Raw genomic sequence first — 19,350 nt, 5'->3', positions numbered from 1 at the left:
TTATGAGAATAGCGGATGCTATTAAGGTATCACGATTGCGCAATAACTATTTCAAATTATATTTTTACCACTATATAATGACCGCTAATTTAAAAACGAACCATTATTTAGATTCATGTATGCCCCCTCATAATTTAATCTTGGCTCCATGCCTGCCTAATGGGAATCTAGATAATACTACACTCAAAGTATGTCAAGAATTGGAACTGGATCCCACTGCGTTATAAATTGACACAGGTATAAAGTCTTCACCCAATGAAAAATAACTACAAGTTATAAAAATTGAATAGCCAATTTTATTAAAAAAACATTATTAATTTATTGATAATTGTGATCTTCCTATTGCTCACTATCCGTCATATTTAGATGTACACTCTAACAACCACAAGTTATAAAAATTGAATAGCCAATTTTATTAAAAAAACATTATTAATTTATTACAAAAATAACTACATCCAGAATTATTTAGAAAAATAACCTTCAATGGCCCACGTAGGAATACCTCGTGTTTTGCAAGAAGCGTTTAATGACCTCGCGTTCTATAGAGATCGAGATCCTTTCGACGTGGAATAACTTTTCAGATAACCTAATTTAATATTTGTATTAAGAACCTTGTGTTCTACAAAACACGAAGAACCCGATTAATTGAATTTATCACAAAATTTATTATATGGACCTCGCGTTCTACATAAAGTGATGTCCTAAATTTAAAAAAATGAAAATTAAACAAAAATCATAATTAAAAAAGATAATTAATAAACATATCCTAGAAAATGGTAATTAAAAAATCATAAAGCGAGGTTCTAAATTAAAAAATGAAATTAAAAAATACTTAATAAAATATCCTAAATTAGAATAATTTAAAAAACTTAATTTAAAAAATATAATTATTACATTTTATTAGTATTTTAAAAATGGAAAAATGATTATTAAAAAAAGGATGATAATTAAAAAATAATATTAAAATATCCTAAATCATTTAGCTATAAAAGAGAAGCCAAGATTAGAGCTTGATGACAATAAATCCAAGAATAACCAATAATAATCAAAAGGATCCATAAATATAATAATCAAATGTCCTAGAAAATATCCAAAATAAAATACTAAACAATGTGATAAAAATCTAAAATAGAAATATCCAAAGTATAAATGCATCCTAAAAGTTCAATATACTATGCAAATGATCAATCCTCATATGGACCCGAAGGAGAACCCCGAAAAACGAGTCTCCAAAGCATCAATACAAGCTCCTATGGCATCAAAGCGGGTATCAACATGATGAAGAACCTAATCAAAGAGACTGCCCTATAGTCATAAAGAGACTCTAAAATGACGGGAGGGCAAATAGGAAAAACATTAGTAGGTGCATCAAATCCATGAGCGACAAGATCATCGTCGGGAGCAATGCCATCATGTTTTTTTACCTAATTTTCTTTTCAAACCTAAAGCCCATTTTGTTAACTGAGGTGTAATCAAATTACTAGATACAGGCACGAGAGGATCAAAAGAAATCTTAACAGAATAGGTACAAAAAATGTGACTAAGAACACATACATAAGGTAAAAAGTGAGTAACATTGGTTCCTTTGGTGATTGTGTTCACTGAGTCAAGAAAGATAATTTTGGCAATGTTTGGACAATTATTTGGGCGAAAATGATAAAGCCACCAATAGTTCAAGTGACACATACGAGTGGTGCGACCACCTGAATGATGGAGGAACCAAGTAATGAAAAAGTGTGATGTGATCCTAACTAACCCAAATTTTCTCTTTTGTTTTATCACATCATTGAAGTTCACCAAGGCTGATACAAAGGGAATTCTTCCTTTCTTCATCCTTTACACCAAGGCTGATACAAAGGGAGTTATTCCTTTCTTCATCTTTTACTTGATTATCTATGCACTATATTTTCATTGTCATTTGCATGATTCTACTTTTGCATGAACATTACTTAGTTTCCATGTTTAATTGTGCATGGTAGTTGATTTAATTCATTATAATAAATATGCACGGCAATTCATTAAAGCATGTTTAGTTCAATAAGTGTGTTGTTCATTTAAAACATGCATTGCATTTAAGCTTCTAGTTCATTTAGGGAAGTAGTTCATTTATGAATTTAATTCGTTTATGAATTTAATTCATTTAGTAAGCTACTTCATTCATGCACCTTAGTTTATTCAATAAAGTTAGTTTATTAATTAAACTAGTTAATTCATTTAATTAGTTCATTAATCTAATTAACTCTTTAATTGTTTACATACATATTTCATTTAAAGTTTGAATAAATTCTATGTGTGTGTCTAAGTGCATAAGTGTGGATAGATTCAAGCTAAGGGAGATACCTTTCAACTTTAACATGGAGACAAGCAATTGATGACCATCTTTATTCATATAATCAAGGCTATTCGAGGCTGAATTATCACCTAATTACAAGGGTTGTTCATATTCTTCTTGAAACAATGCATTCAAGCCTTCATAATTCACCTATTCAAGGCTATTTTATCATCCTTTGGAGGCTATTCACGTTCTAGCAAGAAGAAAAGAAATAACATGCATTGAAAACCATGAATTTAAGGCCTTATTAACATCCTTTGAAGGTTATTCACTTGCAAGCAATGAAGGCTGGTTTTATTTCATTTAATCACCAAATTAAGTGATTAAATCAACATAAAATTTGAAGAGACAAGCTGATTTGGATGTTTAGGATGTCCACATTCATCCTATGTTTTCATTCATCATATTTTCATTCATTTGTAAGCAAAGCTAGGCAGCCCAAGAGTCGCCCCTCATTTTGGACAAAATTAAGGCTACATTCATCCTAAATTAAGTCCAAATTCATCCCAAGAACACTATATTAACCCCAAGCATTCAAGTGAAATCAAGTGCATTTAGATAATTGTTTTAATGCTTTTATAAACCTTTTCAAATGTTGCCTTTTCTCATTATAAATAGGCACCTTATATTCATTTGTAAACACAACTTTTTGCATATAGAAAACCTTTGAGAGTTTTGGTTTCATTCTTGTTCTTTATAGAACTTTATCGGCTTCAAGACTTGTTTTGCAGTCTTTATCCATTCCACTTGAATATAACGTTGGTTCCTAGCTCATCTATAGCTAATAGGTCATGTTCCACCCTCTTTCACTTCAAATCCATATGTTTAGATTGTTGGTTCCTAGCTCCAATAGCTAGTGGGTTACAATCCACAGTCCTTCAAACCTACAAGTCCACGCCTACACCACTTCTCCTATCTTACCATATCTTACTCCTTCATTCAACCACAATTATCATCTCTTTTTCCACCACCCTTAAACCACTTCAACATATTTCATAACCTTCCATTTTTTAGTCTTACTTATATCATTTTCTTTCTTACAATGTTGTTGTGCAATTTTAGACTTCAAGTAAAGCACTGAGGAGTTTCTTACTAGAATCACTATCGAGCAAACGCGTATATGGCTCGGAACATACAACCAGGATCATATCAAAGTGTAAAAGACGTTCTTCAAATTCAAGCGTAGTGGGATTATCACCTATAATAGGTTTAAAAGGAATATAAACTTATTTTTTATCAGGACCATCATAAAGAATGCCTAAATTTTTAGTAATAGATTTTGTTGTAAGTTCAAGTTCAATACCCATAAGAAAAGAGTGAATGTCAAAAATCATATCGAAATAAATTTCCTTAAGAAAAGTAGCATTGTAAAAGAATGCTCGAACAAGCTGAAGGGATTATTAGCTCAAGTTTATACATTATACTCATAATTATTAAATTGAATATTTTTATAATAAGAATGATATTATTTTTTTATACTTTTAAACTAGATTTATCTTTTATTATTATAATTTAATATATATATATATAATTATTAAATAAAAATTGTTAATTAATTAGTAATTTTAAATTTTTATTAAAATAAAATCTTAAAATTTAATAATTAATTACGTTGAATAAATTTTATAAAAGAAGATTTCATTTTAAATACTAATGACCATTTAACTATTTTTAGTAAAGATTAAATGAAATCCTTTTAACTTAATAAATTATTAAGTTTGAACACTTTATTTTAAGAAAACTAAAATTATTTGGTTTAGTAATTATATATATATATATATTAAATTATAAAAATAAAATAATAAATCTAGTTTAAAAATATAAAAATTAATCTCAATTTTATTATAAAAGATTCAATCCAATGATAATAATAATAATTATTATTATATAATGTATAAACTTTAATAATATATTTGCTTCGCTTGGTGGATAATTTAAGCAAAATTTACCTTAATTTTTTGGGTTCGAAACTAGTCCTAAGCATTGTAGTTCCAATTTTTTCTCCCGTTAGTTACAATGGATTTAGTAAATAATGTTTCAAAATATTTCCAGTAAAGTGTTTGGCCCAGTTGTTTTATGTGCATTCAGTCCTTCCTTTAACCTGGTTGAAATCCCTATAATTGTACTCTTATCCTTTTCTCTTCTTCAACTTATTTTTCAAACGTGTCATCATCTAATTGGATAAAAATAAATTAATTAATTAATTTAAAAATAACTTTCAATCAATGACATGTATTACTATTTAATTGAGAAATTAAATATATAAAATTGAATTAAAATTATGATTAAATTAAGTGGTAGAAATTTTAAATTTTAAATAGTCCTATCGAATCAAGGTTTAAAAAGTTTAAAATATAAAAGTAAATAAAATTTTAAAAAACAAGATATTAAGATAAGAGAGTTTTTTTTTGGGTTAATATTGTTGACTAGCACCGAAAGGTGCCTAAATTAATGCACCGAAAGGTGCATGGCCCCTTTTGTTGAAAATATAAAAAATGAGATAATTCAATTTAGTCACTAAATTTTAGGGTATTTACAAATTAGTCCTTAGGTTTCAACTATAAATATCCTAGCTCATTTAGCTTCAAAACCATCCCAAAGCATTCTAGCTTTCTTCCAATACTAGACAGATTAGAGAGTTTCTTGAGAGTTGTTTTCTCCTTTTTATCTAGAGAGAATTATCATTGTTTTCTCCTTGGTAGATCGAGAGAGGTTGTAATTCATATTTTCTCATAGTGAAATTCTTCTACCGTTGCCCGTGGTTTTTACCCTAAATATTTTAGGGGTTTTCCACGTAAATTTTGTATCTCTTTTATCTTCATTTTTATTTTCTCAAATTATCAGTTGCGATTTTGCTCTATCCGATAGCCGTCTTCCGCAACAATTGATATCAGAGCCAGATTAGAGTGTGTAATATCTACTTATTGTCTTTGTGGTTGCCACCAAAAGGTGGATCCTCCAACATAAGAAAGTAAGAAGTTATTACCCATTCTTTGAAGGTTCCAGAGAACTATTCACGATAGTGAAATAGTGGGAGCTATCCGAAACTATGGCAACGAAATTTGATATTGAAAAATTCAATGGGAGAAATTTCTCACTGTGGAAATTGAAGATGAAGGCCATCCTGAGGAAAGACGGGTGTCTAGCGGCTATCAATGAAAGGCCGGTGGATTTCGCAGATGACAACAAATGGAACGAGATGGACGGAAATGCTATGGCAAACTTTCATCTAGCATTAGCAGATGAAGTATTGTCAAGCATCGAGGAGAAGAAGACAGCTAAGGAGATATGGGATCATCTCACCAAATTGTACGAGGCCACATCGTTGCACAATAAAATTTTCCTTAAAATGAAATTGTACACTCTCCGTATGCCAGAATCTACTTCAGTGACAGAGCACTTAAATACACTGAACACCTTATTTTCTCAGCTTACATCCTTAAGCTGTAAAATAGGAGAACAAGAACGTGTTGAACTTCTACTTCAAAGTCTACTGGATTCGTATGATCAACTCATCATCAACTTGACAAATAGTAATGTCACCAGTCTAGTCTTCGATGACGTTGCAGCTGCTGTTCTACAAGAAGAAAATCGGCGTAAGAACAAGGAAGACAGACAAGTAAATCTGCAACAAGCAGAAGCGTTGACAACGACGATAGGGAGATCAACAGAACATGGCCAAAGCAGTAGTCACAAACATGGTAGATCGAAGTCCAGAAGCAAAAAGAATTTAAAGTGCTACCACTGTGGAAAGAAGGGTCACTTGAAGAAGGATTGTTGGAGTCTCAATAAAAACTCCAATCCACAAGGCAATACCGCAAACACTTCAGATGATGGAGATGCTCTATGCTGTGAAGCGTCAACTACCGTGGAAGGCAGAAAAAGATTTGCAGATATATGGCTCATTGATTCAGGAGCAACATATCACATGACCTCAAGAAGAGAATGGTTCCATCATTATGAACCTGTCTCAGGAGGATCTGTCTATAGTTGCAATGATCATGCCTTAGATATCGTTGGCGTGGGAACCATCAAATTGAAGATGTATGATGGAACAATTAAAGTTGTTCGAGATGTGCGGCACGTGAAAGGCCTGAAGAAAAATTTATTATCCTACGGATTGTTGGATAATAATGCAATCAAGATTGAAACACAGAAAGGAATCATGAAGGTATTCCGTGGAGCGCTTGTGGTGCTGAAAGGCGAAAAGATAGCTGCAAACTTGTACATATTGAAGGGAGAGACTTTGCTAGAAGCAGAAGCCTCTGTTGCCTCATGTAGTTCAGATTCTGCAATGCTATGGCATCAGAAACTTGGACACATGTCAGAACAAGGAATGAAAGTCCTTGTGGAGCAAAAATTACTTCCAGGCTTAACAAAGGTATCACTTACTTTGTGTGAGCACTGCATAACAAGTAAGCAGCACCGGTTGAAATTCCACACATCAAATTCTAGAGGCAAAAGTGTTCTAGAATTGGTTCACTCTGACGTATGGCAAGCACCAGTCACATCCCTAGGCGGAGCAAAATACTTTGTCTCATTTATTGACGACTACTCCAGGAGATGTTGGGTGTACCCTATTAAGAAGAAGTCAGATGTGTTTGCAACTTTCAAAAACTTCAAAGCGCGGGTGGAACTTGATTCTGGAAATAAGATCAAGTTTTTCAGAACAGATAATGGAGGAGAATACACAAGCGAAGAATTTGATGACTTTTGCAAGAGAGAATGCATCAAAAGACAGTTCACAGTGGCGAACACTCCTCAACAAAATGGAGTGGAAGAGCGGATGAACAGAACCTTGTTAGAAAGAACACGAGCAATGTTGAGGGATGCAGGCCTAGAAAAATCATTCTGGGCAGAAGCAGTCAATACCGCTTGTTATTTGGTGAATCGAGCTCCATTAACTGCAATAGAGCTGAAGACACCAATGGAGGCGTTGACTGGTAAACCAGCTGATTATTCAAACCTCCATGTATTTGGAAGTATTGTGTACGTGATGTACAACTCCCAAGAAATCTCAAAGCTGGATCCAAAATCCAGGAAATACAAATTCTTGGGGTATGCTGATGGAGTCAAGGGGTATCGCTTGTGGGATCCCACTGCCCGCAAAGTGATCATCAGCAGGGATGTTATCTTTGTAGAAGATAAACTACAAAGAAAATAAGACAATGATAGCACTGAAAAGTCAGAGACTACACAGATACATGTGGAAAAGGAGGTTGAACAAGGAGACTCTTCTGAAGCAGAACCAGCACATGATGAACAAGAACCAGAGAGTTCTGAAGCTCCAACAACTCGTCAATCAGATCGTATGAGAAGGCGTCCCAATTGGCACTCAGATTATGTTATAGAAGGTAATATTGCATACTGCCTTTTAACAGAGGACGGTGAGCCATCAACATACCAGGAGGCAATAAACAGCTCAGATGCTTCATTGTGGATGATGGCGATGCAAGAAGAAATCGAAGTCCTTCATAAAAATAATACATGGGACCTTGTGCCACTACCACAAGGAAGGAAGCCAATTGGTAACAAATGGGTCTTCAAAATCAAGCGAAATGGTGACGATCAAGTTGAGAGGTATCGTGCAAGACTGGTGGTCAAAGGATATGCTCAAAAAGAAGGTATTGATTTCAATGAAATATTTTCTCCTGTGGTTCGACTAACAACAGTTCGAGTAGTTTTGGCAATGTGTGCTACATTGAACTTACATCTAGAGCAACTAGATGTTAAAACAGCTTTTCTTCATGGAAATCTTGAAGAAGAGATTTACATGCTCCAGCCTAAAGGTTTTGAAGAAAAAGAAAAGAAGAACTTGGTTTGCAGGTTGAACAAATCTCTGTACGGTCTAAAGCAGGCGCCGAGGTGTTGGTATAAGAGATTTGATTCCTTCATTATGTGCCTTGGATACAACAGACTTAATGCAGACCCTTGTGCTTATTTTAAGATGTCTGGTGATAATGATTTTGTTATATTGCTGTTGTATGTGGATGACAAGTTGGTTGTAGGACCCAACAAAGATCATATTGAAGAATTGAAGGCACAACTGGCTAGGGAATTTGAAATGAAGGACTTGGGATCAACAAACAAGATTCTAGGGATGCAAATTCACAGAGACAAAAGTAATAGGAAGATTTGGCTTTCACAAAAGAATTACTTGAAGAAGATCTTGTCACGATTCAACATGCAAGATTGTAAGCCAATTTCTACCCCTCTTCCTATTAACTTCAAATTATCCTCCAGTATGAGTCCTAGCAGTGAAGAAGAGAGGATGGAGATGTCTCGAGTACCGTATGCATCAGCAGTGGGAAGTTTAATGTTCGCTATGATATGCACAAGACCAGACATTGCACAAGCAGTGGGAGTGATTAGTCGATACATGGCGAATCCAGGCAAAGAGCATTGGAATACAGTAAAGAGGATCCTGAGATACATCAAAGGGACCTCAAATGTTGCATTATGTTACGGAGGATCAAACTTACTAATCAATGGGTATGTAGATTCTGACTATGCAGGGGATTTGGATAAAAGCAAATCTACTACAGGATATGTGTTCAAAATTGCTGGTGGAGCTGTAAGCTGGGTTTCAAAATTGCAGTCAGTTGTGGCTACGTCAACAACAGAGGCAGAATATGTAGCAGCTACACAAGCCAGTAAAGAAGCAATTTGGTTGAAAATGCTATTGGAGGAGCTTGGGCACAATCAAGAGTTTGTCTCTTTGTTTTGTGACAGTCAAAGTGCCTTGCATCTAGCAAGGAATCCAGCATTTCATTCAAGGACAAAGCACATACGAGTTCAATACCATTTCATTCGTGAAAAGGTGGAAGAAGGGACGGTAGATATGCAGAAGATCCATACCAAAGACAATATAGCAGATTTCATGACGAAGGCAATCAACGCTGATAAATTTAGCTGGTGTCGATCCTCTTGTGGCCTGACAGAAACGTAAGCAACATGATGGTACAAGGTAGAAAGAATGGTGTGAAGATATGATTGTTCCAATCAAATCTTCAAGTGGGAGATTGTTGACTAGCACCGAAAGGTGCCTAAATTAATGCACCGAAAGGTGCATGGCCCCTTTTGTTGAAAATATAAAAAATGGGATAATTCAATTTAGTCACTAAATTTTAGGGTATTTACAAATTAGTCCTTAGGTTTCAACTATAAATATCCTAGCTCATTTAGCTTCAAAACCATCCCAAAGCATTCTAGCTTTCTTCCAATACTAGACAGATTAGAGAGTTTCTTGAGAGTTGTTTTCTCCTTTTTATCTAGAGAGAATTATCATTGTTTTCTCCTTGGTAGATCGAGAGAGGTTGTAATTCCTATTTTCTCATAGTGAAATTCTTCTACCGTTGCTCGTGGTTTTTACCCTAAATATTTTAGGGGTTTTCCACGTAAATTTTGTATCTCTTTTATCTTCATTTTTATTTTCTCAAATTATCAGTTGCGATTTTGCTCTATCCGATAGCCGTCTTCCGCAACAAATATTGACAAGTATAAGACAATATATGTTTAAAGATAACTCAATGCTCACACTCTCAATTTTTTTGTATTCGAACCCGAGACCTCAAAGAATAATAACAATTCATTTACGCTTTACTACTAAAATTGTTTGATTCATGTATTAAGATAAGGGAAGTGATTGAATTTAAATTTCATTTTAAAACAATTTACTTTTCCAAACGTAAAGACATTATACATTTATCAAACATAAATATGTTGAATGTATTTTAGAATTTAATTTTTCAACTTTAATATCCTGGTTTTGTGATATAATAAAAAATAATTAAATAAAAATCTCTAAATTATGATTTTATTTTAAATTGAATTTTAAATTTTTAAGAAAATAAACAAATCTAAGTTATTAGTAGATTCTAAATTAATCTTAACCCTTAAAATATTTTTTATATAATAAATCATCCTAATTCTATTGATCTTTGAAAGTTTTGGAAATTAGTTCTTTATAAATTCAACTCGCAACGTTTTAAAGTATATATGAATTATTTCTAACATGTTAAAATTGAATTTATGACCCAAAAAATTAATGTATTTTATAAAATCTGAATTTTCTAAAAGATGACAAATTTACTTTTCAAAAGTTTATCAGACTAATTTTTTTAATCTATGAAATTAAGAATACATAATAATATTAATTTTTTAATCTATACAATTATTAATGTATAATAAGATTAATTCTTAAATCTATAAAATTAGTAATATATAATAAAATGATCGGAATAAAATGATAGTGATAATCTACAAAATGATATAGACTGTTTTGACTTTTAAAATGACAGTAATATATACTATCATTGAGAGGAAATAAAGTAATGTAGTAAATGACAAGAAAAAAGAATTATTATAAAGAGTAAAAGGCTTAGTGACTTGAAATCTTAGTTCTTAAATGTTACAAGAATTTACATTTTATAGGTTAAATATTTTTCTTAATAAATTAAGTCATTATATTTCTAAAATTATAATTATTGCATTTGTTTTAAAACTATTTCTATAAACTGGAATGGTATATAATAAGTGTATCAAATACAAACCAGAGTTATACTGAAAAACAGAATCCATCCACTATATTTATTTTCCTAAAATAAAAAAGAAGATATAATTACAATCCTCAAAGAAATTTTGAGGCTTTAGAGAGTGTTTGGTTCATCTCCAAATCTTACCAATCAAAATCACATTCTCAATTTTCTATTATACTATAAACAAGGAAAATTTATTACCATGAAAAGAGCTAAGTGTAATCTACTATCTTTCCCTTTTTTCCAGAATTTAATCTTCTCTTTCTTTGTTTCTACAATTTCAAAGTGGAAGGGAAACAATAAATAAAATAACCTAAGTTCGTAAGATTTAATTTTTACCTAGCTCTCCTTTGATGTTGTCGCATCTTGTTTTCTTTTACGAGGAGCTCGGCATAGAGAAGCTCGTTCCAGGAATCCGGGACGCCAGGAAGGCACCAATGGCTGCAGTCCTGGTATTTTAGAGGCGCTTTTTTTTCGTCCTCACTCAGTTGCTGCTTTGGGTGCTTCCGGTAAACTGAAGGGTGGCCATCCTTTCGGAAATCAGTCAACCGAGTAATGTTAAGGTAGGTGACGTGCGTTTTCATCCCCTTCAGCACCGACTCTAACACCAACATCTTTAACGGATATGCCGTTAAGTATGTCTCGTTCTTGATCGGCTCGGTTTCGCTATCACATGCTCCTCCTGAATTCCACTGCCCCCCACTGAAGAAAGATTCAAGCAACCATAAAACAATTAGTAAATGCCTGCATAATTCTCAATGTGCTACAAGGTAGAAACTTGTTATCCTGCTGGCTTATTCAATCTCAAAACTGGATGGCATATGAAGGAATAAATAGTATCGGCAAAATCTTTCCCTTTTACCTGAAATGAGAAGCAGAATAACCACGGAAGAACACCATGGTCTTCGTTGGATTTACACTGGCATCAATCCATCTAGCCCACGTTGTTAACGCTTTCCTAAACGCCTTTAGAACATTGAGTTCATCATAAACATGACTGCCTTCTTGGTAATAATCTTTCCTGTTGTTTATCACGGAAATAATTGTTAAAACCAACTGGTTACAATAACAGCAATAAAAGTGAAAAGGAAAAAAAAATATAATCAACCAACCCTTTGGAAGTTTTCTCATGAGTCCACCAATGCCCAGTATTGAAGATGAGGATATCAGCCGATTTATATTGATCAGACGATTTTCCAACAAGATCAAGCCGCAATGTCTCCTTCTTCGCTCCGTTTTTGTCCAGCATTTCCCATTCTCGGACCAAGAACGGAGATACAAAGAACTCCAAAGTGCAGTTATAATCCTATTAATCATCAAAACCACAGTCCCGAAAAGGTAAATAAGTAATGTTTCATCAAGTTTCAAGGATAGAATTGAGCAATCTTATTGAATTTCATCAATAGGAAATATGAAAACCTACTTTGAATATGAACGAATACGAAGCTTCCCCTCGAAAGTAGCTTCTTCCATGAGCTTCATAAACATTTTTTGGTGTTTTCGCTGCATTTCTCAGAATGCAAACTAGAGATACCCACATGTTCCTATTCAGTGAGTCACCGACAAAAACGAGACGCTTGCCTCTCAATAACTCCAACATGTGACCACCATTCAATCTTCAAAAACAACCAGTTCTTTTGTGTTAGCTTAATTAAAAAAGTAAACAAATTCCATGTAGCTTCTAAGTGCAGGATCAATTGCATGTAAATTCCCAATAAGCTAAATTCAAAGATCAAGATATACCCAGAAATTGATAAATTAATCTAATCAATAGTTGAACTGAAGAGAAGTTGAAAAATACCTTGGCAAGGTGCAGCCTTTAGGCTTCCATTTCAGTTTCTGATAATCTTTATCAGGCCTTCCATTGATAATACAACTAAACTGTTCATCAATAAACGAACAAGACCCTGGTTTGTAAAGCGGATACGAATTATCCTTCACCCATCCTCCATCAAACAAATCGCAATTCATCAAAGATTCAATCAAACTTTCAATCCCCTGTTTAGCTGACAGCCCTGAAGCGGTGTAGTTTGATGCCACTACTTTTTGAGCTGCACTTTTCTCAGATTTGGCCGGAGAATTACGGCTCATATTAGCGAGCACCGGAGTTTTTTCAGTCACTGTTGCAGTCTGATTAACCTTGTCGGAAGAATCAGATTTGGCCGGAGAATTTCTACTCAGGTTAGATACCGCTACCGCCAGAGTTGTTTCAGTGACTGTTGTAGTCTGATTAACCTGCTGGTCTTCATCGGAATTCTCTTTCTTCTCGGTCTGATGGCTTGTGATGGGTGGATTTCCATTAACATTTGGAGAAGAAGCTTTGGTCTGATTTGCATGCAAAACTGAACTTTGGGTTTTGTTTGTACTTGTATTGGGAGGCAAAAAAGTTGTGCTTCTCGAACTAGGGAGTAGATTGGTTTCGTTCAAAGATCTGGTACGATTAATAGAGGTGAAGTTAATGCTTTGTTGTTGAAGTGGAGAAGAAGTGTTGGGAAAAAAGAAATTAAAGAGGGAAGGGAATTGAGATCTTTGAGAGCTGGCAGTTGTGGAAGTGGATGAACTAGCAGAAAAGATGCTGGAAACCCAGGGAGAAGAAGAGTTTGAAGACGGGCAAAAGGCTAAGAAGACAGTGAAACCGACGAAGGCAAACACGAAGAAAGCCACGGTTCTTCTGGTTTTGATGATCGAAAAGAGGTTCTTAAAGTCTGTAGCGACGGTTGTTCCGCCATTGATAGGCATGTACTTTGCTATATCCGCCATGGGATTGAAAGGCCAATGCGTGACGGAAAAATTCAGGAAAGTGAAGGGGGAAATGGTGTTTGGGGAGAGAGAAAATGTGGGAAATGGGGTATGAGTTTTCAAAAGTGAAAAACACTGTACAGTTCAGGAGGAAGGGAAAGTTGTGAATATAGAGAGTGAGAGGACATTTATGAGAGACAGAAGCGGAAGCCCATAGACACAGAAAAAGAAAAATGAAAAAACAAAAGCTAAAAGAAAAGGAAGAATATATTGTTAAAAGGGCTCCGTTTTTGCATACAATTAACGGTTCTGCCATTGAAGAAGTTATTTTTGTCAATGACCTATCTTTTTATCTTGGATAAACTACTTAAATGGTCCCTTTAATTTCACAAATATTCATTTTTATCATTAAATTTAGAAAATTAATATTTTGACATCTGTGTGGGATGTTAAATGACATTAAATTAATTATGTGGTATGGTAATTCAAGGAATAATTTTTTAATTTGAAGCATCAAATTTAAATAAATATTAATTTTATCTTTAAATTTTCAATAAAATATTAATTTACTAAAAGCATACTCATTTGTTAATGATTTTAAAATTATTTTAAAATTCATTGAATTTTTCTAAATAATTATCTTAATCTATATTTCTTTAATTTTTTTCTTAATCATAATTTTTCTTAATTTAATGATATTTGACTAAGTCTAGTATCATATAATATTATAAAATTAAATAATTAGATGTTAAATGATAATATAATAAAATTCATTAAGCTACTTAATCATCTTAAACTATTATAGTTTAAAAGAATGATTACAATAAAAAAATATTTAAATCTTTCGATTTTTTTAATTTTACACCGTACTTTTAAGTTTGTTTTTCTTGTAAGATACAATGTCCAATCCTAAACATGTCCTCCTTTTACTCTTACCATAAAAATAATATTTTTTTATTTAATAAAAAATATTATGTTTTAAAATAAATATTCTAAATTTAAATTTACATAAAACAAAATAATATAAATATATTTAATGCGATTTTGGAAAAAGAAAACGATTTTAATGCGATTTTCCAACTCTTATCCGTTCTTTTTAAAATAAGCACCAAATTGGGGCCCACTATAACTGTTTTCCTTTATTTATTTATCTTTTATGTTATTTTTGAAGATCATTTATTTTTGAGTAAACTAACAATTTAATCATTGATATAATTTATAAATATTAAGAGATTGAATTTATTAAATAATTTAGAATTAAGACCAGATTAAAATAATGCAAAAATATTGAGGACCATAATGTGTTATTATACCAATTAAGAAAATTATCTTCCCGTCAAAGTGAGTAAAATGAAAATTTTAGTAATTGGGTAGCTAAAACAAAATTACAGCAGTAGTTAGATGAGTAGAGCTCCTTTTTCTGTTGAAAATTTAGTGAGAAGAATAATGTCTTCTACCGTATGTGTCAACATGTACGGCCGCTTGATAAGAAAAAAACATTAATACGTACAAAGTGTTGAAATGGAAAGCAGGACCGACAGCCGAAGCTAAGCTGAGCAGATGAGGGCGTGACGCGTTTTTCATTGGCGGGCCCATGTCACAGACAAGGAGGCTCTTTGTCTTACAAATAAATAATAATGGTCACCGCCCAAAACCAGCTGTGCTTGCACCTGCGCCTTTGTCGTTTTGAGGGGTTGAACTTCAAGGATGTAAGTGTTTTAGAGCCAAGTGTCTTACGCTTTTGCATTTGATAAGCCGGCCGGATCTATGTCTCAGCTTTCCTATTTGCCTTTCTTCTACCTGAAAAACAAATTTCAAATTTATCACAAATGCATTATAATTAATTTTATATTAGATTTAAATAAAATAATATGTTTCAAGTCAGAGCCACTGAAACCAATTAAGCAATTATTAAATTTGAATTGAATGAAAGTGATTTATTTATTTATTTTTATGTTAATTGTGAATAGGGATGGCAACGGGTCGGGTTTGGGCCGGGTATTGGTCCCCCGTCCCCGTTTAAAAAATTCATACTCGTCCCCGCTTAAAAAATCGCGGGGATTTAAACGGGGATCCCCATCGGGTAATCAGGGAAACGGGTATTCCCGTTTAGCATAAACAGTTATTTAAACGGGTATCGGGCCGGGTATCGGGCCGAGTATATATATTTTTAAATTAAATATATAAATATTATATATATTTTTTAATTTAAATTAAATTTATTAATATTATATATATAATAATTATTATTTTTTATATTTATCGGGCCGAGTATCGGGCTGGGTAATCGGGGCGAGGATTATCAAATCCGTCCCCGTTTAGCATAAACGATTTTTTCCCATCCCCGTTTAATTCGATTTTCAAATTTCTCCGTCGGGTTCGAGTTTTTTTGCCATCCCTAATTGTGAAAGCTTCTCATGAAATGCTTCCACCATCAGGGATATGCGTGAAGGGTGTAACAGATGATGAATGAAACGTTTAGGTTTAGTGATGGATCAAAAAATATTTTTTTAGGTATATATGTTAACGATATAAATTTTTTAAATAGGATGAATACAAATAAAATTTCAGAGTAAGTATCCTACGTAAAATAAGTAACTAATTGAAGAAAAACTACTAGATACGTAAAATTTCAAGATAAATACTATCAATTAAATAATTAATTAATTAAAAAATTTTCTAAGTGTGCATATATCAACCCTCACTAATATGTGGCTCCGTGGGTAAATGGAAAAGTGAATCAATTGGTGGGAGAGTGCACACAACTCTTAACATGAAAAAACCAATAGAAGCGAGGAAACAGACGAAAGAATTGTTTTCATCGCCCATCGATTATTAATAAATTACTGCTATTTCTTACTCTTACTGAACCAAATCAAATCATTAAACAAACACATATAATAATTGAACGTTTAAAACATAAATGCGAGAAAATATAAAGCATCAAATAAATAGTTTACCAAAAATTTACCTAACTGTCCTATTTTTTAATTCTTTAAATTTTAAAAATATATCTTAAAAAACACGCCATAATTCTGAAGTTATTTGCTAAAATTTCAATCTTGCCCGAACAGTTTAAATATTTCATTTTTAGTAGATATCTTGATGTTGAGAGTTTGGAATTTTAATTTTCATATATTCAATTTGAGTTTGGAGATAAAAGGAATAAATTTCTAAGATGGAGTGTTTTTTTTATTAAACTAAGGTGATTATAAAATAGTATGTGTTTTAAATACTCTCAACCATTTGACAATGAACGTTCAATCACCCTGTTGTAGTAATTGGTGCTCGAATCCGTGACCTCTAGGAACAACTACGATTCTTTTAACCATTGAGGTAAGATAATTATGATAAAATGTTAATTCAAATCTTTTAGTTTTAGATTATCTTTTTAAAGAAATACGTTCTCCTTATTATGTACTTATGAAAAAAAATAAGGATAAATTACACCATCCATCACTAAACTATACACTATCTCCTATTTTCCTCACCCAACTTTCGATTTTTCTATTTTGCTCACTTAACTTTGCACATTGAATCATTTTGCTCACTCTGCCATTAACTATTTAAAGGCGTTATGACGTGGAACGAGCATCAAAACAACTTCAATTTGAAAAATTCAAATATACACCAAAATGACGTCGTTTCGAATCCTATATTGAAAGTTCGGTGAGTAAAATAGGAGAGGGAGTAAACTTCAGTGAGAAATTTTGCAACTTACCCTTTTTCCTTTTCTTCTTCATTTTCTATCCGCCGGCCACCATGTCATTTTCATTCCGGCCACCATCCCAAATTTCATGGGTCGATTCATCTCGACCACCTGAGTCCGAATATTGTGGTTATTTCACCGAAAAATTCCCAAAACCTGTGAATCTCGACTAAAATGTTTCGACTTCCTCAATTTCAATATCAAATTCGTGGACTTCAGAGAAACTTCTGACAAAATGGAGGTCGGATTTGAAATCACGATGTCGAGGTGAAGCGACCCATAAAATTTGGGACTGAACGACTGTCATCTACAACGGTCGACGGTGGCCGGCCACCTTTTGTTTTTTTTATTTTCTCAATTATTTTATATTAAAAATAATAATAAAAGTGACATATCATCAAGTCATTAAAGAGAAAACGAGAGAGAGAGCAAAATGATTCAATCCGTAAGTTCAGTGAGCTAAATAGAAAAATTGAAAGTTGGGGGAAAAAATAAGGGAGAGAGTATAGTTCGGTGAGGAACGGTGTAATGTTTATAGTATACCAATACAAGTAAATTATTCTAAAATCTAAGTTCTCAATCATGCTTTTTAATATGACATAATTATTAATTTATTTTAAATGTAAATTAAATGTGGATTCGGCTACAATCCGAGCGTGGAGTGGGTGCTATACTTTCTATTTTGTTTTAAGATTTTATTATTTCCAATCACCAAATAATTATCCATTTTACTCCTTTCAGAATATTAATTCATGTTTTGATGCTCTATTCATTAAGTAATGTTTTAACTAACATTAAATTAGTATTTATGAAGGATGTAGATTAAAATGATAAAATTCGCATAATATACACACCTTAGTAAATAATATTTTTCTTCCTATAAATTTTGAATTCGAACAATTAATCTATAAAATGTATATATTATCAATAAGCTAAGAACATATTTAATCGAAGAATACTACATTATAATTATTTTAATCTATTCAAAAAATTATTTTATATTATTTTTTATATATTCATATATTTATATTATATTTACATTATTTTTAGTTGAATAATAATTTATTATAAATGATATAAGGTCTAACCATAATAATTGAAAAGGTTGTAGTAAAAATCATAATTTTTTATGACGGCCTCAAAATAATTAGGGTAAACTATTGGTCCCTTTCCTTTCATATTTGTACAATTTTGAACATTAAGTTCAAAAAATTTAAATTTTGATAAGTTACATTATCGATTTATTAGGTGTTGGTCACATACGTTATTGGTTGTTACATTTTGGTTATTGAGGTGTTAACTCCCGCTAGTTTAATAATGTGATACATTAGTCAAAATGTGTTAAAGTTTAGTTTTACCCATCCATAAACTTTAGATAGAATACTAATTTGCCCTTAAACTTTAGATAGAGTATCATTCTGACCTAAAACTATAGATAAAATATCAAATTGATCTTTAAATTCGACCAAAGTCTCCTATTGTACCACCACTCACCATTGTCGTTGGTCACCATCAATCAACATCGACCACTGTCATACCCAAAAATTTTATATGAAATTTATTTATTTGTTTTCTAGACTAAACTGTAAATTTTTAAAAACCTCTGTGCTAAATTTGAAAGTTTTGGAAATTCAAGGACCAACCCTATAATTAACCTATTTTTTCTAATCAACTTAAAAAAAATTAAAAGCGATTAAGTTAGTGGTTAAGGGGATTTGAACCCCTGCCCCCATGCCCTAGCCACTAGGCTAGGGCACTGTTTGTGTTTGAATTTAATAATTATATGTTATAAAGTTTATTAGTCAACCCGTTTTACCCATTTTTTCTGCAAAACCCATCCCCGTGTTTTAACCCAGTTCTCTCCCCCTCGCCAAATGAATATTCTATCGCTCTTCCGCCCAGATTCTGATCGGTGGTAGCATGCGCAACCCGGCCCAAACGAAAGTCCAGTAGCCGACGACCGAGACCCCTCTGCCAATTTGTCGAGAGAAGCCGTCATTTTCCATAGAACAGTTGATGAAGTTCGGTCGAAA

General features: G+C 32.7%; 1 protein-coding gene across 1 annotated transcript; it reads right to left on the bottom strand.

Moving 5' to 3' along the window:
- Nucleotides 1-11,138: 11,138 nt before the first annotated feature.
- On the bottom strand, nt 11,139-13,753 carry LOC120155294 (protein trichome birefringence-like). Its single transcript, XM_039166857.1, has 5 exons — nt 12,671-13,753; nt 12,293-12,485; nt 11,982-12,175; nt 11,732-11,890; nt 11,139-11,571 (listed from the first exon to the last, which is right to left on the bottom strand). The coding sequence occupies exons 1-5, from the start codon at nt 13,627-13,629 to the stop codon at nt 11,205-11,207; spliced, it is 1,872 nt and encodes a 623-aa protein (XP_039022788.1). The 5' UTR covers nt 13,630-13,753; the 3' UTR covers nt 11,139-11,204.
- Between the last annotated feature and the right edge of the window lie 5,597 nt (nt 13,754-19,350).

This window comes from Hibiscus syriacus, unplaced genomic scaffold (assembly GCF_006381635.1).
Source record: "Hibiscus syriacus cultivar Baekdansim isolate YM2019G1 unplaced genomic scaffold, ASM638163v2 tig00002840_pilon, whole genome shotgun sequence".
Taxonomy (NCBI): domain Eukaryota; kingdom Viridiplantae; phylum Streptophyta; class Magnoliopsida; order Malvales; family Malvaceae; genus Hibiscus; species Hibiscus syriacus.
Note: the sequence above shows the minus strand (reverse complement) of the source record. Positions and strands in the feature narration are given on the sequence as shown.